Genomic DNA, 26,022 nt, shown 5'->3' on the forward strand with positions numbered 1-26,022 from the left:
ATAAGGATTTGAGTAACTGATTCCAGAGTCATGCCGCTGAGGGAAAATACCTAAACGGATTTTATTAAATACATTTAGTATGCTACTATGATTATGTTAATCTTGTTACTAATAGTACTATGACTGTTTATTTCAGATGAGAGAAAATAATACAATATTTGTGCTAGGCGATGTACTTCCCAAAAATTATGATGCAGCGATTGCTATATTTAGTGTTGCCCAAAAACTGAAATCAGGGAAGATGACGCTTTGCATCAGGTTATATGTTACTGCTTTGATAAAAACATGGACAAAAGCATTCGGAAAAGATTACATCATTGACCGGAAATGCATGATGGAGAAAGTTCAAAAGGTCATAACCCACTACCACAATCATGTTTATGCCGAACACAACCGCACAAAACCAAAAAAGATAGGAATGGCTTTCGTGAAAAAGAGTATTCGGCATCTCCACAAATTCTGGAGAAAAATGTTATTGATGTTCAATTGTTCATAAAGAATCTCACGACATATACAATACCAACCAATGGTCTTCTCGAATACATTAAGTGATCAACTGAATATCAGTGCTAATCGGCCGGGGAACATGCGAAATACAACGACAACCAATCAGTTGATCACTTAATGTATTTGATAGGTTGGTTTCGTCTTCAATTTGCATGTATTGTTCTTCAATCCTATGGTGCACGGTCGATTGGTCGACAGACATTTGGTCGACAGGACAATTGGTCGACAAGACAGTTGGTCGACAGGACGTTAGGTCGACAGAACGATTCATTTTAGGGTAAGGGTTAGAGTTAGGTTAACTAACCCTAGTTAACTAACCCTAACCCTAAAATGAATCGTTCTGTCGACCTAACGTCCTGTCGACCAACTGTCTTGTCGACCAATTGTCCTGTCGACCAACTGACCGGGTACCAATCCTATCTTGTTCAATGATTGCCTGTTGTTCAGCTAGTTCTGATTCCTTTTCTATGACATACTCAATTTCTTCACTTGATTCACTTGGTCGATATAAAAAGCCCTTTCGTCGCTTGTTAAATCATCCATATTCTTCCCTATTTCAAGAAGACCATTGGTTGGTACTGTATACGTCTTGCGATTCTTTATGAACAATTGAACATCAATAACATTTTTCTCCGGGATTTGTGGAGATGCCGAATACTCTTTTTCACGAAAGCCATTCCTATCTTTTTTGGTTTTGTGCGATTGTGTTCGGCATAGACTGATTGTCGTCGTCCTTGTGTGAGCGTCTGGGGCCGAGGGTCTATCCTTTTACCACCCCAGATTCACGATGTTCCTGGACTACACTGGAAGGCTGCTAGAGAGCAGCCAGTCTTTGGTTTCATCATCCATGACACGCAGACCTTCCACTCCTTTAGGTGGCTTGAAGATGGAGCAGTCATTGATGATGTGGTCTGCGGTCTGTTCCTCGGCACCACATTCACAGGAGGAGGAAGAGGCCATTCCCCATTGGTGCATGGTTGAGCGGAAACATGATTGTGGTAGTGGGTGATGACCTTTTGAACTTTCTCCATGATGCATTTCTGGTCAATGATGTAATCTTTTCCGAATGCTTTTGTCCATGTTTTTATCAAAGTGCCAGTAACATATAACCTGATGCAAAGCGTCATCTTCTCTGATTTCAGTTTTTGGGCAACACTAAACATAGCAATCGCTGCATCATAATTTTTGGGAAGTATATCGCCTAGCACAAATATTGTATTATTTTCTGTCATCTGAAAAAACAGTCATAGTATTATTAGTAACAAGATTAACATAATCATAGTTAGCATACTAAATGTATTTAATAAAATCCGTTTAGGTGTTTTCCCTCAGCGGCATGACTCTGGAATCAGTTACTCAAATCCTTATTTCATACCCCCTCCCCCCAGAAATGTCCTCCCCTCGGTTTAAGAAGTCCATTAAATGCATTAACCTCGAAAGCTTCACCATTTTATACCCCACCATTCTTCTACTGTATCTCTTCTAGTGTCCAGGGCTTTGCAATAGGCCTGTCCTTTCCTGAACACTTTATCATAAAAAATTGATGCTTTTTCACCTCTTTTTTGTGTTTTTTGGACATTCCTTTGACTAATAAAATTCCAGATTAGTCTTGAGTTATTCTTCCATCTTCACAGAGCCCACTTGCATAAAAAAATGACAATTTTATGCAGTCTTTTACATTTGAAAACCATTTACTCCAGAAAATTGTGATTTTTTTGTTAAATTCACAATCCGAAAATGCAATTTTCTGTTTTTCGTGGTGCTAACCGCCAAAAACGCCTAAAGTTCAAATTTTTTTGCTGATTCTGCATTGTCATATCATATTATTGTTTAAAAAAGAGTCCTATGCAAAATCTGAATACCTTCATTTTTACTGCCTACCCCTAGTAAGAAGCAGTCCTAGTTTTCATATCTACTAAAGTTTATTGATAATAATCCAACAAAAGATTGTTGTGGTTGTTTACTTTCAAGCTCTACCAGATTAATTATCTAGCACACTCCCCAAGCCCTTAAAAGTTTGGTAGTTGTGAGTATTGGTAGTTGTATTGTTGGTAGTATCTATTTAAAATGCTACCCACAATGCCTCTCTTTATGAGTATGTGGTAGACTTGAGGGAAATCAAGCATAAGAGGATGAAATAGTGTGCCTGTTTGCCACTTGGACAGCCAGAGCAAATAATTCAATATGTATAATATAATGATATATAATAAGGCTATACATTATACAAGTAATTTAGTATTATCTGTATAAACAAGCTATGGATACATTCGTTTTTGTTTTGTTAAAGGACTAGCATGAACCATAACTTGCATTTCATATTACATATCTTCCTTAAATCAAAAAAAGAATTGGTAGTACCAATTACCAATTTGGTACCATTGGACCAGCACCCGCTAAATTCCATATACAGTAGGTAAGCAGCCCTATGCTTCATAACCATACAGAAAATGAGATAAAACATCAACATTGTCATGAAATAAAAGTGTCTTTCAACATCATATAAATATATACCCAAATTGTATTAAAATAGATACTTTCTTATGGCATGAGATTTTGTGACTAACGGGACATATTGTGACTAACGGGACAGCGTGATTAACGGGACAAAACGTTTTTCACTAAAATATCGCTACACAGTTAATTTTCTTTAAATTGTGAAAGATGTCTGTACAGTACTGTTGGAGTCTTTAATTAACCTGGAGTATGGCATTTGAGGGATTAGACAATTTGGTAAGAAAAAATATTTTGTGAAAATATGTGACTAACGGGACATTGTCCTCCTGTCTGCTTTAAATTGTCAAAAACAAACCATAAAACTATTTTTACATAACTTCACACAATGTTAATCTTTAGAAGAACAGTAATTTGGTTCAGAAAACTAATCAGATCACAAATATATGTTGTTCTATGCCAATTGGGGGTTATTTGAAAATTTACTTAAAATATAAACTTTTTTTGTTTTTTCAAGGTACCTTAGTAGATGCACCAAAAACACATATTTTCCAAGGTTAAAACTTGTAAAAACTTTTTTTCATGAAAGTTCAAGGTGTTCACTACAAGTTAAAACCTTTCAGTGTTCTATTTTTTATTTTTTATTTTTATACCACTGGAGTACATTTAACGTGGAATTGCCCATATGCGATACACTACCATCGTCTTGACCAGGACCAGAGAAATTCTTAATCAAGATGCTAAGTGTAGAATACGGTATGTCAAAAACTGGGTAAATATTACAAGTACATGGCAGTAATTTCATAAACCAGAAGAAAGAGTGCCTGAAAAAGTCATCACCTGGTCTTGCAGTTGCGTTAGATCGCACATGGGTCACTGACAGGAGATCCGTGTATATATCAGCAGAAACAGTGGCGGGGGTGGGTGAAGACCCTGCTCAATTCAGGCTAAGTTCTTCTACCATATCGACAAAAGTATCGACTAGACATTATGAATGAAATAAAAGATCAGTTCCATTCTAATGATTCTAAAACAGTGCAATGGGATGGCAAGCTCCTCGAAGATCTGGTAGGCAAGCAGCATGTGAAACGTTTACCAATACCAGTTTCCGGTCACAGCATTTCCAAGCTTCTCTGGGTACCGAAACTTGCTTCAGGAACTGGAGACATGATGGCAACTGCTGTTTTTAATGCATTTGAAGAATGGGAAGTTAGTGCGAAAGTGAGGGCCATGTGCTTTGACACCACTGCCTCCAACACCGGCCAACACGCTGGTCGCTGGTGCATGCATTCTTTTGGAGCAGAAACTTGGGAAAAGTTTGCTTCACTTTGCTTGCAGATATCACATTATGAAACTTATTTTGAAAGACACATTTGGAACAAAATCTGGTATGTCCTCTGCTCCAGACATAAGCCTCTTCAAGCAGACACCCACGAGATGATTACCGAGACCTGCTGGAATTGCTTATAACTTTTTTAGGAGAACAACTTCACAATGGGGTTGCCTTCCGCTGTTCAGGTGCATTCCACCACGCTCGATGGATGTCAAGCCCAAGGTATTGTACTGTTACAAGATTTGGCTTTTTCACAGCCAATTTAAGCTGCCTAAGAAAGAAGATACTGGACTTCCAGATCTATGCCTCTTTGCTTCATTAGTACATACATGTGAAAGCATGGATTACTTGAATTTTGCCAGGTGAGGCTCCACGACAAGATCTTAATTTAATGAAATAGCTCTTAGTCTAAGGGTATAAACATATCTGCTCAGGTCTTTCAAAAGCTACTTCAAATAAACTTTCACACCACATATGTTACATGTCAGAAGAATTAGTGGTTCTGGCTTTTTTGATACCTCGGTGAGCTTGGAAACCAAGAGGAAAATGATGAGCTCTCTCAGAATGCAACAAAACTTGGAGGGCAAAAAACAACCTCCGTCCAGAATTGTTGAAAAAGAGCTGCAGGACTTTGTGTCAAAAGACACTATGGAAATTTTCCATAAGCTTGACATTCCACATGAGCTCCTTTCATTAGATCCGACTAGTTGGGGTGACAGAGATGATTATGCCAAAGCTAAAACACAGGTGCTGGCTTTAAAAGTGGTTACGGTAACGATCATGTCGAACGAGGTGTGACCCTGGTACAACGGTTTAACAAGCTGCTTTCGAAGACTGAAGAGCAATTTCAGTTTCTTCTTCAAGAGGTGACTGAGCAACAAAAAAACTTTCCAGATAGTGGAAGAATACCATTGTGAGACAGATTGAAAAACAATAATGTGCATAAACTTTGTGATAACGACTGAACACATTCTACATTACAAAATAACATTTCTGCATTCATTGAATCTTTGTAAATATTTGATGACTTTTAAAGACAGTGTTTTAGATATTTATCAACTATTATTGATTCAACAAAAATGCGAATTTTTTGTTGTTTGTTTTGTGTGTGTTAATTTGTCAGGCTGTATTCTAGCTTTATATAGTTTTTTTAGCATGTACTGTATTTGTGTTTTAGGTGTTGTTCTCCTTTGTGAAATATTGTGAATCAGTAAATCCACCATTTCAATGACATAATAATATTTTATGTTATTTTTTAATAAATTTCATCCAATTTGCAAAAATTGAAACTGGATGTGCCACCACTAATCCTTTAGGTAGGACAAAATTTTTTTTATGTATCATATTATTGCTTTACTCATCACACTTTTAGAGGGTGAGAGTTAAAAATTTCAAAAAAAAATTTTTTTTCATTGATTTTGAATCACCCTATTGCACCCCTCTCCAGAAGCATGATCTTACATGCCGTATTGTCTGTATATTTTATGTTTCAGTGCTGCAATGTCTGTGCTACTTCTGGAAATAACGTTTGGAGCTGGTATACAAAGTCCCCCCCTCCCGGCTCCCCCCCCCCTGGTAACTCATGACAGACAGGACTCCACCAAACATATACGTAGGTCGTAGGGTGAAACTGCTTTACCTTTGCTTTACTGTTCAAACACTTCAATCCACATGTTTTGATCAATTCCTCTTTGTCCTGAGTTACCAAGGGCGGGGAGGGGACTGGTATACCAGTAGGGTGGAGTGAAAGAATTTTTTTTTTTAAGTGAAAAAAACGGGGTTCTTAAATCCCGACAAATGACCTAAAACTTCATTAAATATTGACTTTAGGGGGTTGCCCTCATTTTTCAGCCGGCAACCCCCCAATTTATGCGCGCGAGGGGGTAAAATTGCCTATCTCGGTAACCACTGGTCGTAGAGTCATGATATATAGCTCAAAAGCTGCCAAAACATCATGTTTGTATCTGTTCTAAGAAGAAAGTTTGCTCTATTTACAATACAAAACGAGTTATAGCCAAAAAACCAAAATATACACACATTTTTGTTAAAATTCAGCATTTTTTCTGACAAATTGTGATCTGTCATAAGTTTTTTGAAAAAAAAATCTGATATGTTGCACAAGATATAGCAACACACTGATAATACCGAATGTGAAAAATGCAGGGAGAAACTACGGCAAGAAGAGCAACAAAATTTCAGTATAGTGAATGGTCTATACTTTGATGGACGTAAAGATACAACACAAACGGTTGTGCAAGATCCAAACGTAAAGCACTACAGATCTGTTCAATTGGAAGAACACTATACTGCAGTTGGCGAGCCTTGGAGTTATTACCTCACCCACTTTTCTCCTGAAGATGGCAAGGGCAGGACCATAGCTCAACATCTATTCAATTCATTACAAGGTACAGAATTGCAAAATAAACTGGCAGTTGTTGGTACTGATGGCACTGTATCAATGACAGGAAAACACAACGGATGCATTCGAGGCCTGGAAGAGTTGCTGAATAAGCCACTTCAATGGATAGTATGTCTGCTACATAGGCTACTAATGAATTGCCTTTGGGACATGTGTTTGCAGATCTCGATGGTGCTACAAGTGGCCCAGAAACATTTGCAGGTCCAATTGGAAAAAACTATTAGAACTGTATCCTGTTGGCCAGTTACTCAATTTAAAGAGCTCTCGCCACCATTTTTGGCCTTTCCAAAGCTCCCATCCGAAGTTGTGAATGACTTAAGTACGGACCAGCTCTATGCTTATGTATAAAATGTGCTGGGCAATTATTGAAGGAAACATTGATGATGATCTGGCTTATTTGGAGGTTGGACCAGTTGTGCATTCAAGATGGCTAACTTTGAGTAGCAGAATTTTACGTTATTATGTGACAGTGGATGAACCGCCTTTGAACCTGGAGATTCTGGTTCGTTTTTGCCTTGAAGTATATTTTCCGACTTGGTTTGAAATCAAGCTAAACAACCATATAACAAATGGATCCATAAACTTTTTCAACTTGATTCAACGAGTTTTGAATTTTTCTGACCAAAACGTTCGGGAAATTGCTTTGAATGTGGTGACAAGAAACGGTTATTTCGCACACCCCGAAAATATTCTGATTGCAATGCTGGGGAATGATAATGAAGACATACGAAATAAGGGTGTGACCAAGGTGCTTGCAATTCGCAAACATGCCGCTGAAACAAATTTACTTATGGACATTGAAAGTCATAGCAGTTCCAACCCATTGAACTGCAGTCCAATTCGTTTGTTCTGTGTTCCAAACTTGAACTCGGAAGCAAAGGCATACCACGAGTTAGTTGATATTGAACCTTATCAATAACTTTCTCCAGCAATTGAGCACTTAACCGATGCAGAGTTGGAAGAATGCTGCGAGAAGCCTCTGATTTTGTTTTATCCATGCCACAATCAAACAGTGGAACGACATGTGAAGCTCGTAACAGAAGCATCAGCACAAGTTTCAGGATTTGAAAGACAAGATGGACTCATTCGCCAAAAAGTTAGGTGTCGTAAACTGATGAAAAAATTTGACACAAAACTGCATTTTATATAAGTCGTTTTAAATCAATTGGCATACCTATTCAATTTTTTTTGTGATTATCGTGCCATCAGAAGGCCTGAATTGTCATTTTAAAAACAGAGCCTTTTAGTATTAGCAAAGCTCACACTTGAAATATTTCAACTGAGGAATTACAAATCAACAAAATTATGAAAAAACGTTAAGTTTGGGGGCGACTGGGATATGAGTTTACCGCTGCAGTATTGAAAACCACGAGCAGTTCCGCTCGGCCATGTCGCTAACATGTCACACCAGGCAAAGCAACTTGTTTTTGCAAAATGAATATGAGTTCTTTGAAGTTCATCACCAAACACTTGTGATATTTTTGCACTGCTGCAATTAACATTATGCTTAATGTGAGTGCTTCATTATGATGTCTTGAACTGATGTTAAAAGGACTGTGTTGTGAATATTTTTGGATTATTGGCCCAATCTTCGGTATTATCAGTGTGTTACTATATCTTGTGCAACATATCAGATTTTTTTTTCAAAAAATTTATGACAGATTACAATTTGTCAGAAAAAATGCTGAATTTTAACAAAAATGTGTGTATATTTTGGTTTTTTGGCTATAACTCGTTTTGTATTGTAAATAGAGCAAACTTTCTTCTTAGGACAGAGAGAAACATGATGTTTTGGCAGCTTTTGAGCTATATATCATGACGCTACGACCAGTGGTTACCGAGATAGGCAATTTTACCCCCTCGCGCGCATAAATTGGGGGGTTGCCGGCTGAAAAATGGGGGCATCCCCCTAAAGTCAATATTTAATGAAGTTTTAGGTAATTTGTCGGGATTTAAGAACCCCGTTTTTTTCAATTTAAACAAAAAACTTTTTTCACTCCACCCTAGTATACCAGCTCCTAATGTTTAATAAACTGGCTGATTGATTCCTTTTCAAACAACAATGTTTGTCGATTTTCCTTATTTTTGTGTACACAGTGCGGTAACTATTATCGAAACTAAGGTATTACTTTAATTATTTGTTTACACGTGAAGTATGTAGCTATATTGCTAAGAATGTGTTGCTAATTCAGTGAAATAGCTTCTTAGTACTTGAAAATTGAGTTGGCCCTATTATTGGCACCTTGGTTTAGAAGTTGGCTCTTTTTTGGCCCTTTTTGAACGTGCAGTTGGCTTCTTGCCAAATTTACATTTGGTAACCCTGCTGTAGTGCTGTAGGCACTTTAACATAGGACAGTTTTCCGTGCGAACCAGCTACCATCATTGCGCCGCGGCGCATTGGTTAAGAAAGGTAGGACAATTTTCCTTATAAACTCAATTGATTACAGTCATTAAGATCCTTCTTGCACTCAGTTCAGTTGCAGAAGAAAAAAGAACATTAGCAGAGGGTGGGAATCGAACCCACGCAATCAAAATTACTATTCCCTTGCCCTAACCTTAACCCATTAGGCCACGCTGCTTGTGGCGATACATTATGTGCATTATGTACATTATACCTATTATGTGCATTTTCGTTTGCAGAAAAGGACATTGGCCCACCTCTGCCAAACAAAATTAGATTGACTGTTTTATCCTGGACTGACTTACTTCTGGGCTGTTTAATCTTTATTTGGTGAAACTATAGGCTCGAGGCTGCTAATTTTGCTTCTGCTTCAATCGACTAGTATTTACCTCACACAAACATTTCTTTTGATAATTTTTATTGGTACGGTAACTTGAGTAGTGTCTGGACTCTGGAATGGATGTGTTTTAAATAATTTTTCTGTACACAAAATAATACAATATTTTTTTTATGATAAACATGCAATATTTAACTGTGAAGTATCTTTATGCAACAGTTTACAGGACAACAAGGATAGGGTAGCAAAATGAACATCTTAGCAACAATACCTCAAAGATCTAACAGTCAAATCAGTAAAGCTTTAAAACTTTACCGTTTTCCCTATTGTCTGAAGTTAGGTGTGCAAGTAATCAATCAAAGCAAAAGAATTTGGTATATGCGACAACTGAAACCAAGACTCAGTGTTAAAGGATTTGGAAATATATTTCAGCATGGAAGAGTGAGTTGCTTTCAACAAAATTTTCATCAATATTTTCATACTACAAGCAGAAGACCTGTAAATCCACTGCTTCTTGTTTTGGTTAAATTTAAGGGTCTCAAAGTGTTGAAAGCAGCTTCTATTCTGTTTGGAAGAACTGGTCGTAAACTTCACGCGCGATTGCCTTCAACTATTCAGCACCAATTTTCCAAGCACAAGATAATATTCAGTAGTTGCTTGATCATGTTATTCACTATTGCATATTATTCTTATGCACACTATGATGTTTGTCCATTAACTGGAAGAAAAAGATGGATTTCTTTTACGCGAGATCAGATTTTGGTTTTAGCTAAAATGGATCATGAACATCTATTAAAAATGTACAGTAAAAAGTTCATAAATGCAGATGAACAAGTTCATCGTATTTGTTCAGCTTTAGTGAAAGGCTTGGTATCCAGTAATCAAGACATTGACATTGTGAAAGACATAAACTGGAATTTGAATATTGTTCATGATGATGACTTGCAGAATGCATTTGTTTTACCAAATGGTGAAATTTACCTTTTCACTGGAATGATCCATATGATGAACAACTGGGAAGAACTAGCAATAGTTCTAGGCCATGAAATGGCTCATGCAGTCTTGGGACATGTTCAGGTAGCTTGATGATACATCATATACACTGATTTTTTTTTCTAGTTTTGTGGATTATATTAACATTTAACAGTACAAACTACCTTGTGTTTTTGAAACTTTTGTCCTATCTTTTGCACTCTACATTATACTGTTGTGTCTAATGTTATTGTTTAGGAACAACAAAGTTTTGCTGTTTTTGGAGAATTATTACTGATACCTCTTTTGACATTTATTTGGTTCTGGTTTGATGATTTTGTGGCCTTCATAACATATTCGATGCAGCAGTATATTTTTCCCTTGGTGTTTGAAGTTGGCTTCAATTTGCCTTACAGTCGGCAATTGGAAAGTGAAGCTGATATTGTTGGGCTCAATTTAGCCGCCAAGGCATGTTTTGATCCAAGATGGGGTGTTCTGTTATGGGACAAACTGGCACTAAAAGTAAGAATGTGAGACTGCAGTTGAAAGAATATTGTTTGCAGTATGAACATGTCATGTTTTTCACTTTGAATTTTTAAAACTTTAAATAGCCTATATATCATGTGCTAAGTAAGTGAAAATTAATATATCAGTCAGCAGGTTCTCATTACATGTCGTTCCACTTCCAGAAAATATAACTTTACTTTTTTTTCCTCAACTGTTTGATCAGCTGTGGCTTCTCATGAATATGAACTCCCTCCATTTTGCTCTGTTTTTTTTTTTTGCTAGTACTTCTGGCATACTTTTATTCCCATAATTTGCTTGATATTGTCTATAAATATTTCATTTTTATCGTCCTTTTGTTCGTTTGCCTTGCACCATCCCAGTCAACATTAAATTTTCCAACGAGTTGCTTCTTATTATAATATTATATGTCCGTAATATCTTAATTTTCTGAGGTTAATATTGTTAACTTTACATTACATATATAGTAGTATTATATATAAAATATACATTATATTTTTAATCTATTTTCCTGTTCATTATTTTGTTTCATTTTAATCACCCAAAAACAATTATTACTCGATTTGAAGAATCAACTTCTCTCTACAATTTCACTGCATTGAAAAGAGCTATTCGTTTTTCAATAATTCTTTTTTTTACTGAAAAGAACCAGTTGTTTTTAATAAAGAGTACCCACTACATATATATGAAAAAATTAAGAACAAAATTGAGTACACATCTGATAGGCCAATAATTTAATAAAACAAACGGTAAAATTTTTGGGACATGCTCTGAAAAGATTGGTGGGCCATGGGCATCAATTGGTTGTTAAAGCTATGGTGATTGGAAAGAGATGCAGGGGAAGATGAATTTTGGGAAATGTAGAACGATGGGCTGGCTCGTCTAAGTATTTGAAAATTAAAAAGAACGCAAGATCCCGACATGGGGAAACAGTTTTTCACTTGAAGATGACACATAAAGAGAGTGATAAGTTTGAAACAGTTGGCTTTTAAAAACTATAAAAATGATGTGACGTCAAGTTATATTTGCTGTATGTGGAGCCACATGTCACAAAGAAGTTGCTGATTTTCACTTGTTGACTTGTGGTTTTATATAAATATACTGTATATATAAGTCAGAATTCGAAAATCTTTGTCTAAGCGGTCGCCTTCTCGGGAGACGTGCTCGTGGCAGGTAATGAACAACATTTATATCTAATTTTAAATGAAGTACATCAATCAGCCAACCAAGAACACTTTGGGACACTGCACGACAAAGGGAACTTTGGAAGAGTTTACGAACTGAGTATCTAGTTCATCAAAGGCCGCATCGGCTATGATACTGTAGTAGTAGTATATATATATAAGTCAGCTTGTATCTTTTTTCTTGGATCATAAACTAATCTGACAAATGTTCATACAGGACATCCTTCTTTTTCTTACTACTTTTTAAAATTTATATACGGTACTTTTTCAATTTTCCACACAAATTTCAGGAAGCTGTGGACAAAATAACTAATGAAGAAGATTTTAACATTGAATTTTTGTCTTCCCATCCAAGTCATGACAAGAGAGCTGCTAATATGGAAGCAAGGTTGAGTGAAATTATTGCAATTCGGGATAAGTGCAATTGCCCCAAGCTGTCCACCTCTGTTAATCCTGTGTTGGATGCACATCGCCTTCGCAAGTTTGTTGTTAATATTAGGTCAGTTTTAATAATTGATGCATTATGTTATTCTAAATGGAAATGCTAGGCAGAGTACATCTATAGAAAATTACAAAGTTTTTATGTAAAGAGATTTAGTGAAAAGTGAATAACAATATTCACACAGACATTGCATGTGTCAAATTCTTAACTCGGGCTTTTTAAACTGTTTAAAGTTGCTACAAATCTTTTAAAGGCAGTGTTTAATATAAACTTTTATGACTTGTGAAAAATGTACAAACTAAGATTTATTTATTTGAGCAGGGCTGCGATTTTTGCCTTTTTTGGTGACGAGGTCACTCGACACATGTCATCACTATTCGACAAACGTCGTCCCTTACGGAAAAAAAACCCAAAAAAAAAGGAAAAGAAAAAAAAACAGAGAGGACTAAACGTCGTCAGGTCGAGGAACAATCGGAGGGGGGGGCATCACATGATGCAATCATAAAAGTGCTTAGGTAAACTTTCTTGCGCCAGGTACTTCAAAGCAAGGTCTAAAAGCGACGCTTCAGACGAGAAACTCCCAAGGCGTCAGCGCCGCCTTTTTGAACACTGCGGGAGAATGCTTTGATCGAAGTTCCAACGCCTGGCATCAAACATTTCGCAACACACGTTTCGTGCTATTTGACACAACGGGTTTCTTTTATAGATGAAATAACCTTGGCTACGTTGAGTTGTCAACGTCTAGATGCCAGTTTGTATTTCGCCATTTGAGCCAATTAACAATATTGCTCTGGTAAAATGACTGTTGGATACTTGCTATGAAAGTTTTTCACATGTAGAAAACAGCCTAGTTTCGGACCAGATGTTCAGAAATACAGATGAAAAAAGCCGCTATTTTTATGGAAAGGAGTTCTCTTCAGGAACATTTTGAACACTGCGGAAAATGCTTTGATCGAAGTTCTAACGCCTGCCATCAAACAATTCGCCACACACGTTTCGTGCTATTCGACACAACGGGTTTCTTTTATAGATAAAATAACCAAAGCAGGCTACTTTTAATTGTCAACGTCTATGCAAGTTTGTATTTATGTCTGACTTATGCACTTGTTGTTCCAAGATTGCAGAAATGTTTTGCAATGTGAATAAAGAATAGTAGACAGTAGGGTGCGGCTGATGCCCCATAAAATTTAAAACTTGATCGTAGCAACCCTAACTTTTTTTTGGAAGTGAGGCTTAGTGTACAAAGCTTAAATGTGAAGTTTCAGCAAAATTGAATAAGGTCTAGGGGGTCCAGATTGCAATCAAAATTTTATAGGATTATCGATTTTCCCAAATTTCAATTTTGACATTAAATTCAGTGATTCATGCTTAAAAAAATTTGAGTGATTTGAGTCATGTGATACCAGCTAATTTTGGTAAATCATTGCAAATTATAGCTTTTATGCTGTGAACAGCAACTTAGGTTTCACTTAGAAGACGTTTCACTTAGAAGACGTTTCACTTAGTGTGTCAATTTAGGGGTAATTTTGCATACTTTGTGCAAAGGAATTTCTGAAATTTTTGCAGAATTAGGGTAAATTTTCTAAGTTTAGGCAAAATCTATGGAGCATACTTTGCAAAAAATTTCAAAAATGGTGTCTTCGGATTGCAAATTCTTTGAATGATTACCCTGTTCAGAACATACCATATTATAACTGACACTTCAGAATCAGTGTTTTGTACTTTTAATGCCATTTACCACAGCGCTGTGTAGGCTTTAGACATAATAAATTTAATATAAGCACTCCTTTGTTGCTTTTGAGTTAAAATTTAGATATTACAAAGTGAGATTATAACATTTTTGTTTTAGTACTCTATGATACATAATTACATATTATGTCACCACAGGTTTTCACCTTAAAAAGAATTATATACTTCGCCCACATGGTGCCTACACGTAGCCTAAAGTAAGGGGCGACCTATATCTTCTTGAAGTTGCATACAAGCACCAGTTTTATGCCCTGTATTACAGCTTGTTGTGTCAAAAACAAGAGATGTAACAATATCTTTGCAATGCCAATCTTTAAGCAACTGCATAGTAACTTTGGACACAAGTGCTCCAGCTGTTTCTGTTGAATGGGTTGGGATTATTGGAACACCCAACAATTCAATGCCACCGATGCCAGATATCAAAACTTGGAGCCTTTCATCTTGCTTCTACTTGCTGGTTAAAGTCTCTAGATGTTTTCCATTTCAATGTAAAGCACCAACAGCGGGTGGTGACCACGCGGAGAGATTTTTTTCTGAAATATGTTGCGCTGTTTCAACTCTGTATACAGGGTCATCAATATTTAGCGTTACAATCTATTTCATCCATCGAGATTCTGGCTAAAGAGTCGAGAGTGTCGTATGGGACCATGTCAACTTTACTCCGAAAGGACCTGAAGATGTCTCCATTCAAGCATGTCAAGAAACAACAACTTTCTGCTCAAGTTGTTGATAAACAACTCCAAAGATCCCAGATTCGTCTTTCCTGCATTCAGGATGGCATGCTACCAAATCTCGTTTTCAGTGATGAGAAGAAATTTGATGTTGAACATCACTTTAACACCCAAAACGATCGGGTTTAGTCGAGGGATGGGATGAAGCGTATTGAGTGGTAACAAGGAAACAATGTGCCACCTCAGTGATGGTCTGGGCAGCCGTGACAGAGTCCGGTAAAAGACCCCTATTTTTCGTTGACCAGGGGGTGAAATTGAACCAGCAAAACTATCGAGATGACATCCTCGTTAGCGCATTGTTGCCCTGGGCCCACAAGCACTTCAAAAAACGTCCCTGGTCTTTTCAGCAGGACTCTACACCATCACATGGGGCTAAAAAGACTCAGGAGTGGCTTTCCGAGAATGTCCCGCACTTCATTCTCAGAGGAATGGCCCCCATCTTCTCCCGATCTGAATCCCCTTGATTTTGGGATCTGGTCATACCTTGAGAGCAAGGTCTCGGCCACTCACCATCAAAGTTTGGAAGCTCTGAAGGTGAAACTGCAGAAGGAGTGGGCCAAAGTCCCTTAGAAAGTAATTCGTGACACATGCAAGGCTTTTCCTAAACGTCTTCAACTAGTTATTGACGCAGATGGAGGACATATTGAATAATATTTTGTGTATTAATTCTCTATTGCTTTTTCCACAATAATACATTTGCCAAAATTCTAAATTTTCTTTCATTTCATAAATATAACCAATTTAAGTTGTAACGATAAATACTGATGACCCTGTATGTGTGACTGAGATGTGACTGAATCAAACTACACGTATTGATTCTAATCTGCAATTGATAAATACGATTCTATAAATGTTTCACCACATAGCATACTAAATGTCTAAGGTAATTCACCATTCCTAAGTTGTCATAATTAAAATGGTTAGGAGCCTTGTCTTGATATAGAAGTGCTCTGTAACAACTCCTTACATTTAACCTTATTCTGAACCTGGGAACAATGCCTTAGAAATGATCTGCACTTACTAGACTGAAACTGGAGGTATTTGACTGAGCTAAATAGTGGTAAGTCATTTTGAAGGTATTATGACATCACAGAGGCATGTTTTCACTTTTAGCGATTCACAAGGTAAAGCATCGCTCGATTCACAAGGTAAAGCTCTAAAGCATTCACAAGGTAAAACTGTGACATGTAGTGACCAGGAAGATTTCAGTCACTCACATTTAATAAAAGTTGTGTATTGTACTGGTTAATACACAGACTATGTTGTTCTACTGCTTAATACTTGCATTCTCCAGCAATTACATCAAGCATATTTTGCAATAGGTTGTCACATTACTTCTCAAAATAGTGTTAGGCAGTCTACTTGCAAACCCCACTTGTTAAAAAGTAGTATGGAACATAATAATAATGTGTCAAACATTGCAACTGTGGAGCCCAGATGACCTTAAATACAGAATTTACCATGATAAATAACTACCCCCTTAAGCACCAAATTTCTTAATTTTCGATTCAAATCTGGACCCCCTAAACATTAATAGTTTGGTCTTAAACTTCATAAATATTGTTTTTGTACCAAGTGTCACCTATAAAAAAAAGTTAGGGTGTTTTGCTTCAGGTCGGGGCATCAGCCGCACCCTAGTAGACAGATCCAAAAGCTATGAAGAAAGAAGCTGAGCAGGAATTGACCAAATTAAAAAACAGTCCTAACGAAGTATATAAGTTTATGAAGGTTATGAAGCGGGATGGGAAAGATGTAGATGGTGGACGATGTATTAAAGGAAGAAATGGAAAACTTGGTTTCAGTGAGAAAGATCGTGGAAGAATTTGGAAAGAACATATGGAGATGATAATGAACGAGGAAAACGATTGGGATCAAAATGTGGAAGCCGACGTGGTAGCAGGTCCATTAAAGAGAGTTACTCGAGAGGAGGTGACGCAAGCAATGAAGAAAATGAAATCGGGGAAGGCTCCTGGACTATCTGAAGTCACTGTGGAAATGATACGCGCAAGTGGAGAGACAGGATTAAAAGCAATGCAGGAAATCAGTCAACGTGTGTTAGATGGAAAAGGAATGCCAAATGAATGGAAGATGAGTGTGGTGATACCCATCTTCAAGGGAAAGGGTGATGTAATGGATTGTGGGTCATATAGGGGAATAAAACTGTTGGAGCATGCAATGAAGGTAGTGGAAAGGGTGTTGGAGAATAGAATAAGATCTGTGGTGAAGCTGAACGAGATGCAGTGTGGATTTATGCCTGGGAAGGGAACGACAGATGCTATTTTTATTTTGAGAAGGTTGCAAGAGGAATATCGGGACAAGGGTAAGAACTTGTACATGTGTTTCGTGGACATGGAAAAGGCGTTTGATAGAGTTCCAAGAAGAGTGATGGAATGGGCAATGAGAAAAAAAGTAATGCCAGAAGCTCTCGTGCAAGCCGTAATGGGTCTATACGACGGTGCAAGGACGAGAGTTCGCGTTGGATCTGCCCTCTCAGACGAGTTTTCGGTGAAGGTCGGTGTACACCAGGGATCTGTCCTCTCTCCTCTAATCTTTGCCATTGTGATTGATGTGATTACCGAATGTGTAAGAGAAGATTCATTAATGGAGATACTGTACGCCGATGATTTGGTTTTGTTGAGTGATACAATGGAAGATCTGAGAGGGAAATTTGAGAAGTGGAAGGAGTCGTTTGAATGTAAAGGTATGCGTGTGACTGTGAACATCAAAAAGACAAAGGTCGTAATAAGCGGAACGGAAGGGGAAATCACAATGAGCAAAATTGACCCATGTGGCGTCTGCGGAAGAAGAGTGATGGCAAATTCTGTTACATGCACGAAATGCAAGAAATGGGTGCATGGAAGATGTGCAAAGATGAAGAGAGTGACATGTAGATCTGGAGATGGTTTTGAATGTGAAAGATGCAAGAAGATTGAGGAAGGAATGATTGGTCCTGTTGAAAAGTTGAATGATGAAGTTGAATCAGTAAATGCCTTTTGTTATCTAGGAGATAGATTGAATGCCAGTGGTGGTTGTGAAGCGGCAGTGACTGCAAGAGGAAGGTTTGGTTGGGTGAAATTCAGAGAGTGTCGAGAGTTGTTATGTGGTAGAAGATTTCCGTTGAAAATGAGAGGAAGAATTTATACTAGTTGTGTGAGATCTGCAATGCTGTACGGAAGTGAGACATGGTGCTTACGGGAAAACGAATTGGCGATTTTAAGAAGAACTGAGAGAGCGATGGTGAGAGCAATGTGTGGTGTAAAGCTGATGGACAAAAGGAATACCGAAGAACTTATGAGCTTGCTTGGGTTGAATGAGAGTGTTGATAAGTTGGCAAAAGCGAATGGAGTGAGGTGGTATGGGCATGTTTTGAGAAGGGATGAAGATGATGTTTTGAGAAGAGCGCTGGAGTTGCGAGTGGAGGGTCGTAGAAAACAAGGAAGACCAAAGAAAACATGGAAAAAGCAAGTTGAGGAAGAAAGCAGCAAGGTGGGCTTGACAAGAGAGGACGCGCTAGACAGATCGATGTGGAGGCAGGGTGTGAAGACGATTGCGACACTTGGAGGTGAATCCGGCCACCCTCGGTAACGGGGACATCACCGGATTAAAACTGGACTACTACCTACTACATAAACACGGTTGCAACTCGACTTCCTTCCACTAAAAGAGTTTCTGTGATTACTTAATGGGCGATTTTGCACATTCACAAAAGCACACAACCCAGCTAGCAAAACCCGTCGTTTTTACATCTGTAGGAAATTTGTCTCGCACCAGGCGAGATGCCATCCTTTGAAAGATTTAACAATGATGGATTTATGTAGCCAGTGCATGATGACGAAAACAAATTTAAAATTTCCTTTCCGTTATATAACTTAAAGCAGGTGATTTGATACGAACACAATAAAGCCTAATTATTACGCAAGTTTTTTACAGCAAGAAAATAGCCTAGTTTCCGACCAGATGTTCAGAATCAGAAACACAGATAAGAAAGGTCGCTATGATTATATAAGAGTTCGCTTCCAGAAGAATAGTAGTTAGTCACTGGGAGTGGACAAGGCAAGGTAATAGGCAAGTTGTAAGAACAGCATAGCTTTGCCCAACTACAGATAGGATAGTCTTCAGTTAGTCAGTATCCTATAATGACTAAAAAACGAAAGAATCCTCCGACAACACGGATGGCAAAAGCTTTGGTCGGTTTTACCGAGAAGCGGTTAAGGTTCAGCAAACAGCGAGTGAAGTGCGGGATCTGTTCGAAGGAGCTATCGAGAGAAGCATTGCCACGTCACTTTGGAACTTATCATTCAGGTAAACTTTAGGTAAAAAAGCATTCACAATTTTGAACATGTTTAATTTAATAGTGGTAAGCAAAAGCATGCTGAGTAAAATGCGCCTACTACGTTTTCACTTTTCAACAATAAAATTTTATAGATAAACCCGTTCAAGTGCATAAGGAACAACGCATCGATACATTCTTTTCTTGACGAGACAGTGATAACGTTTCTGAGTTTGCCCAAGCACAACCAACAAGCAGTTCAAGTTCGGTCGGTGAGCTTCCATCTGCAAAGATATGGTCAGGCCCTGGCGATAGCACGGCTTCACTAGAAGTATAAAGCTCATCAGAAACGACCTCTCATGTTGAAGTACCACCAACAATCGAAAGATTTGGGTTTGAAGTTGCAATGTTGGCCTACTAAAAACAAAGAGGCTTGTTTGCCATCTCGGCACACCTTAAACGCTGTAATATTACGCCGCTGTTTTGTATTATCGTAGTATTCTTCCGTTTTCTTTTATCTGCAGTTCACTTTTCTCTTTATCTTTGCTGTGTTTCTTGGTAACATGCATATTTCGCTCCTAACTGTGTTTGTGTGCGGGTACGTGCATAACCATTTACCTACTAAGCGAGACTAAAGAGATGCCAACGGAAAAAAAACTCTATGACACAGTAGGTTATGCTAGCTTTATAGCCTAAGCCAGTGCTTCTCAACCCCTGGGTCACGACCCAAAACTGGGTCGCTGTTTCATTTGGCTGGGTCGCTGTAGCCTAAGATGTGGTGGCAAAAGATAATGTCCCTTGAACAAAGTTAAAACTGCCTATCACACCTTTAGTTTTCGTAATTTCCACTATTCTAACTACGCCGCTGGTTTCACTCGATGATATTGCCACACACATTTTGCAGTAAAGTGTACACAACAGTAAACTCTAGACTAGGGAATTGTAACAATTAAATGCTTCAAAAATCACACCAAACATATACAATTAATTGCTAAAATTGGACAATTTATTGTTTTAAACTTTATCAAATAAAAAAATTATTGCGTTTCCCGCACTCCTTTCAATCTTTGAACATCACTTGTCTACCTGTAAATTCGTCAAATACTTAAGCTTGTATGGTTACTATGTTCACTTTTTGCATTGCTTTGGAAACAACAACACGAGGTGAAGATATCTTTGCTTTGGTCGCCTCATTTATGAATGAAGAGGGTTAGACTGGACAAAATGCTCCAGTATTTGCAGTGACGGAGCTCCAGCTATGCTCGGATCCCGCAAAGGTTTTACTGCTCGTGTGAAAGAAGTGAATCCTAATGTACTCGCAGGGCTGCGATTTTTGCCTTTTTTGGTTACGAGGTCACTCGACACGCGCCATCACTATTTGACAAACGCTGTGCCTTACGAAAAAAAAGGAAAATAAAAAGGAAAAAAACTGAGAGAGGACTAAACATCGTCAGGTCGAGGAACAATCGGGGGGAGGGGAGACATCACGTGATGCAATCATAAGAGTGCTGACTTACGTAAACTTTCCTTTGCCAGGTACTTCAAAGCAAGGTCTAAAAGCGACGCTTCACACGAGAAACTCCCAAGGCGTCAGCGCCGCCATTTTGAACACTACCGGAGAATGCTTTGATCGAAGTTCCAACGCCTGGCATCAAACATTTCGCAACACACGTTTCGTGCTATTTGACACAACGGGTTTCTTTTATAGATGAAATAACCTAGGCTACGTTGAGTTGTCAACGTCTATGCCAGTTTGTATTTCGCCGTTTGAGCTAATTAACAATATTGCTCTGGTAAAATGACTGTTGGATACTTGCTATGAAAGTTTTTCACATGTAGAAAACAGCCTAGTTTCCGACCAGACGTTCAGAAATACAGATGAAAAAAGCCGCTATTTTTATGAAAAGGAACATTTTGAACACTGCGGAAAAATGCTTTGATCGAAGTTCTAACACCTGGCATCAAATATTTCGCCACACACGTTTCGGGCTATTCGACACAACGTCTTTCTAACTTTCTTCGAAGTAGGCTACTTTTACTATTCAACGTCTATGCAAGTTTGTATTTATGTCTGACTTATGCACTTGTTGTTCCAAGATTGCAGAAATGTTTTGCAATGTGAATAAAGAATAGTCGACAGATAAACACGGTTGCAACTCGACTTCCTTCCACTAAAAGGGTTTCTGTGATTACGTAATGGGCGATTTTGCACATTCACAAAAGCACACAACCCACCTAGCAAAACCCGTCGTTTTCACATTGATTCAACGTCTGCAGACGTTGAATCAAAAAAAACAAGAAACGAAAAATATACTGGAGTAGTCTATCACGACCGCACTGTTTGATTTGTTGTGATGTAATAATACGAAAAGTAGCGATACGCACGCTGTTACGCTAATTCACCTTAAATAACTCAGGAGGGAAAAGTAAGTTAATGTTGGGTTACCTTTAAAGTAAGTTAACAGCACAAATCGATTTAAATTTCCTGGAAGGTTATTATGCGTAAGCTACCCAGACAACAAATATCATCATTTTACATTGATTCAACGTCTACAGACGTGAAGTCAATGCAAAAATAACGAATTTTGCTGCCTGCGTATCAATGCCCAAGAAGAAATTTACGTTTGTTTTACATTAATTTGACATCTAGCGACGTTGAATTATCATAAAACAACGTTAATTGTTCAACCAGGTACCAGTAACAAATTAATAGCTCACTGCGAGATGATTGCCTCGATTTACGTTTACACTAACATAATTTCGGCACAATTGGGATACCGCGAGCAAACACGAGTCTGTTTGATAAAGAACTAGCTGTCAGAATCGGAATTATCAGATGCTGTATCGGAGGATGAGGTTGTCACGTCGTCACTAGAATACTTGAAGACGCAAAACTGCCCGTTCATGAACGCGCGATGGCATATGATCGGAAGCATTACTTTACTGCCTAAGCACCATTTATCGAATTTCGTACTACTTTTTTAACTTGACCCCGTAGCTGTTCTAATTCCAATTTGTTTCCGTCATAAAATTCTTTACAAATTTTGCAAAATACCACATTAACTTTTCCTTCTGTTTGATAATCTATAGCAGGTAAATTCTACTTTTTAACTGTATCTTCTTTCACCATAATTTATATTCGCAACGACACCTGTAAACGATAAGTATTCGATGAAAAAATAACTTTTGCGTAACGATAAGCCGGTATTTATAAGGTTGCAAACTTTTTACAGTTCACAAGAGCATTGTCAGCGCATAAAATAGCTTGCGTGATGCTCTGGGCTACCGCCGTGTGACACGCGATGAAGAAACGCATAAAATTTCGTTTGATTAAACATTAAAGCATACGGCAATTCCTGCCGTAATCCAAGGTTTGTTGATTTGGCGACTGCAATGTTTTTGCCGTCGTAGATACAAGCTAATTTCGAGGGCTGTATACATGTTCGGTAGGTACATAACTTAGCGCTTGATACTCCTTTGCAATCACTCCACCAGCGTGCGATTAAAAACTTCAGTGACTCTGATACCACACAACTTGTGCGGTAACTCGCGGCCAAACGCTTATAATCTGACTCTTGTGACGTCATATTACTATTCGACAAACAAACGCAGAATTTTTGGTCGTTCGACAAGAAAGAAAAAATCGCAGCCCTGTGTACTCGTCAGTCATTGTTTCGTCCATCGAGGATATTTAGCATCTTGCAGGCTTTCAACCGAATTGGGAACTGTCATACAAGATATAACTCACATCGTCAACTTCATAAAGGCCAAATCACTGAGTTCACCACTATTTGAAGAATTATGCAAAGATATTAATGCAGAATACAGACATCTGTTGTACTTTCCTTATTGTGAGATGGTTATCTCGTGACAAAGTAGGCTACTGGAGAGATTTGTAACTCTGCGCAAGGAGGTGAAGGAATTTTTAATAAACAAGAATCATAGCTTGGCAGAAAAGTTTGCTGATCAAAAGTGTGGCGTAAAAGGATCAAAAATGTGGCGTATCTTTCTGATATAGCCTATTTTCGCAGCTGAACATGTTGAATAAATTTTTTGCCAGGACCAAACAAAATGTTGGTCGATGTATCTGAAAAACTGATTGCTTTTACGAAAAGCTGAATTTGTGGAAGAGGACGATCGCGTCCCAGAAAACAGCATCATTTACTGTTTTTAATCAATTACTGGAAGACGCAGAGTTAGGCTTTGACGATGTCCAGCTTGTCATGGAAAGGCATTTGGGTTCATTGATATGAGAATTTGATATGATAATCCGTGAATATGAGTGTGGCTTATTTTTTCATGCTTACAAAACGTTGTGCGAAACGTAGTTTTGGAAATACCAAATCTTCGCTACTAATTTAACTTTAATATTTGGGTTGCCACAAATAAAGGTTGAGAAGCACTGGCCTAAGCCAAGGTATAGCCCAGGCATGCACAACATACAGCCCGCGGGCCGCAAGCCGCATGCGGCCCGCGAAACCCTTTCATGCGGCCCACGAGATATTCCGTGATTTCGCTCATTTTTGCTGAAAAATTTTACAACAACAATCCAACCTTTGTTGCTTGTTTCTGCACAAAGTGCGCGGATGAATATTTTCAAAACGTATTGTCTGGTATCGTAGGTGTCAGTGTACATCAGAATTTTACTGTTGGTTGAGTTGTCAGCATTTTGTGAAATGTACAGTACCCCGTAATCGCGTTATGACTGAAAACAAGAGAAGGAAGATTGAAAATGAGGGCAGAATCTTTAACCCAGAATGGACAAGTAAATACTTATTTACAGTAACAAACTCGAAAATACTGTGTCTTGTTTGCCGAAATGTGGTTGCAGTCCCAAAGGAGTATAATCTGAGACGCCATTTTGAATCGAATCACTCGAACCTAGCTAAATTAGATGCTACTGAAAGGAACCTTAAAGCAGAGAGTTTACTTCGTTGGATTTGTTATTGTTTGTCACCGTCGAGGGGTTACTTTTGTTGTAAAACCGCCGAAACATAGTTACAAGCTCTTATGAGAGATAAATAGAACAAAACAGTAATAAACTTTTCTCAAACGTTACAGTTACATAACGTAACAAAACGTTACAGTTACATAAACAACGAATCCGATGCTTTACTGACGATAAGCGTTAAAAACAACTAGATACTGTAGTGCTAGAGGCAACCGTCTCTTGACAGTAACCATCCTCTCAACGATATCACTTATTCCACGGTTAATCGGTCACATTATATAAAATAGGCTACACGCTAGTTACAACAACGTTAACACGCGGCCTGCAAAAAATATTTTTTTCCTAAAACGGCCCGTGTACTGTTTTGAGTTGTGCATGCCTGGTATAGCCGAAATAGCTGTTGTGACGTCATATTACTATTCGACAAACAAACGCAGAATTTTTAGTCGTTCGACAATAAAGAAAACAATCGCAGCCCTGTACTTGAGCTTAGTCACCCTAGCATTATGAAGGCTTAAGGAAGTATATTACTTTTTTAATAGAATCAATGATTGTGCAGTTAAATTTAATCGATGACTCGTCAGAAACCATGCAGATATTCATTTTCTACGTAGTAACAGTATTACATCTTATTGCAGTCTACTTTATTTGCACCAAAAACGGCCGTGTTTTCAAATGATAGATCTGGTCACTAGCCTAGTGTCTTTTAATACTTTTTATATATACACATGTTAGTGTTATTAATTACACGTTATTGTTAATAAAACAAAGTACTCTGTACATGAAATAGTTGACATGGTGGCTTACCCCAAAGTAACCCAAAATGTTGTGGATACGGTCATGTGGGGACTCACAGTGAGCTAACTTTATTGTTATTTATCAGTCAGTAAGCATTTTCCAGGTAATTTTATGATGCAGTTATTTTGATTGAAATACCAATATTATACAAGTCATACCATGTGTAGGACATTATTTTTTTGTTTTTAGAGAAAGAACTGAACTTGCAAATCAAATTAAAGAAATCGAATCAAAGATGAAATTGAATGAAAACACTGACCCTAATGCTGTTGCAACTTGTCAAAAGCTTGAACAGCGTTTTTCTGTTCTTACTTTGGAATACGAATCTCTGCTCAAAGAGGAAGGTGTCACTGAAGCAACTCACTTGAAATCCAGTGTGGAAGCTGCACGGCATAGCGAGGAAGGTGGTCAATCCAGTAGAAGCCAGAAAAACAGCTACCTCTGGTCAAACATTGTAGGCAGCTTCATTAACTACAAGTCAATTGCTCCTGTGGTTACAAAGCAAGAAACCCTCATCACACAAGATTTAGGCTCAAATACTTTTGGTCGACGACATGTGAAACGTGATTACTACAATTCATTTGAAAAAGAGTAAGCTATGCAAGTATGTAATGACAAAATACATATCACAATATATATTTGTAATGTGTATATGCATTATGCAATTATGCATGTATCTATAAAGTATGGTGTTCAGCAGTATGATATTGGCTTGGTTTTACCCCATAAGGACGGAATTAATGTTTTTAATAGAAAAAAAATATTGAAATGATTTTTGTATGACACAATATGACACATCAATTTTTTATCAAATGTTTTTTAATTATATAGACCTACCTTAATTTTTTTTAAACGTTACAAATCTTGTCTGTCGAATTCATCCATTTCAGAAAAGTGTTTGCTCAAAATCACAGATGAAACAAGAAACATTGTTCAATTTGGACACTGTAAT

General features: G+C 37.8%; 2 protein-coding genes across 2 annotated transcripts; both read left to right on the top strand.

The window, feature by feature from the left end:
- Positions 1–3,948: 3,948 nt before the first annotated feature.
- LOC145777449 (uncharacterized) lies at positions 3,949–25,665 on the top strand. The gene is made up of 8 exons (XM_082588821.1): positions 3,949–4,346; positions 4,549–4,653; positions 6,455–6,696; positions 7,640–7,806; positions 9,881–10,525; positions 10,679–10,942; positions 12,420–12,628; positions 25,260–25,665. Exons 1-8 carry the CDS (start codon positions 3,949–3,951, stop codon positions 25,663–25,665), a joined length of 2,436 nt encoding a protein of 811 aa, XP_082444947.1.
- On the top strand, positions 17,756–18,636 carry LOC145777387 (uncharacterized). Its single transcript, XM_082588756.1, has 2 exons — positions 17,756–17,760; positions 18,198–18,636. Exon 2 carries the CDS (start codon positions 18,214–18,216, stop codon positions 18,634–18,636), a length of 423 nt encoding a protein of 140 aa, XP_082444882.1. The 5' UTR covers positions 17,756–17,760; positions 18,198–18,213.
- Positions 25,666–26,022: the final 357 nt, after the last annotated feature.

This window comes from Aplidium turbinatum, chromosome 9, assembly GCF_918807975.1.
Source record: "Aplidium turbinatum chromosome 9, kaAplTurb1.1, whole genome shotgun sequence".
Classification (NCBI taxonomy): Eukaryota; Metazoa; Chordata; class Ascidiacea; order Aplousobranchia; family Polyclinidae; genus Aplidium; species Aplidium turbinatum.

Bases quoted from the DNA above. Each gene is read 5' to 3' on its own strand.
- LOC145777449 (XM_082588821.1), top strand. From the start codon at position 3,949: ATGAATGAAATAAAAGATCAGTTCCATTCTAATGATTCTAAAACAGTG. The intron at 4,347-4,548 runs GTATGTCCTCTG...GCTTTTTCACAG, and splicing joins CACATTTGGAACAAAATCTG to CCAATTTAAGCTGCCTAAGA. The intron at 4,654-6,454 runs GTGAGGCTCCAC...TGAAAAATGCAG, and splicing joins GATTACTTGAATTTTGCCAG to GGAGAAACTACGGCAAGAAG.
- LOC145777387 (XM_082588756.1), top strand. From the start codon at position 18,214: ATGCTGTACGGAAGTGAGACATGGTGCTTACGGGAAAACGAATTGGCG.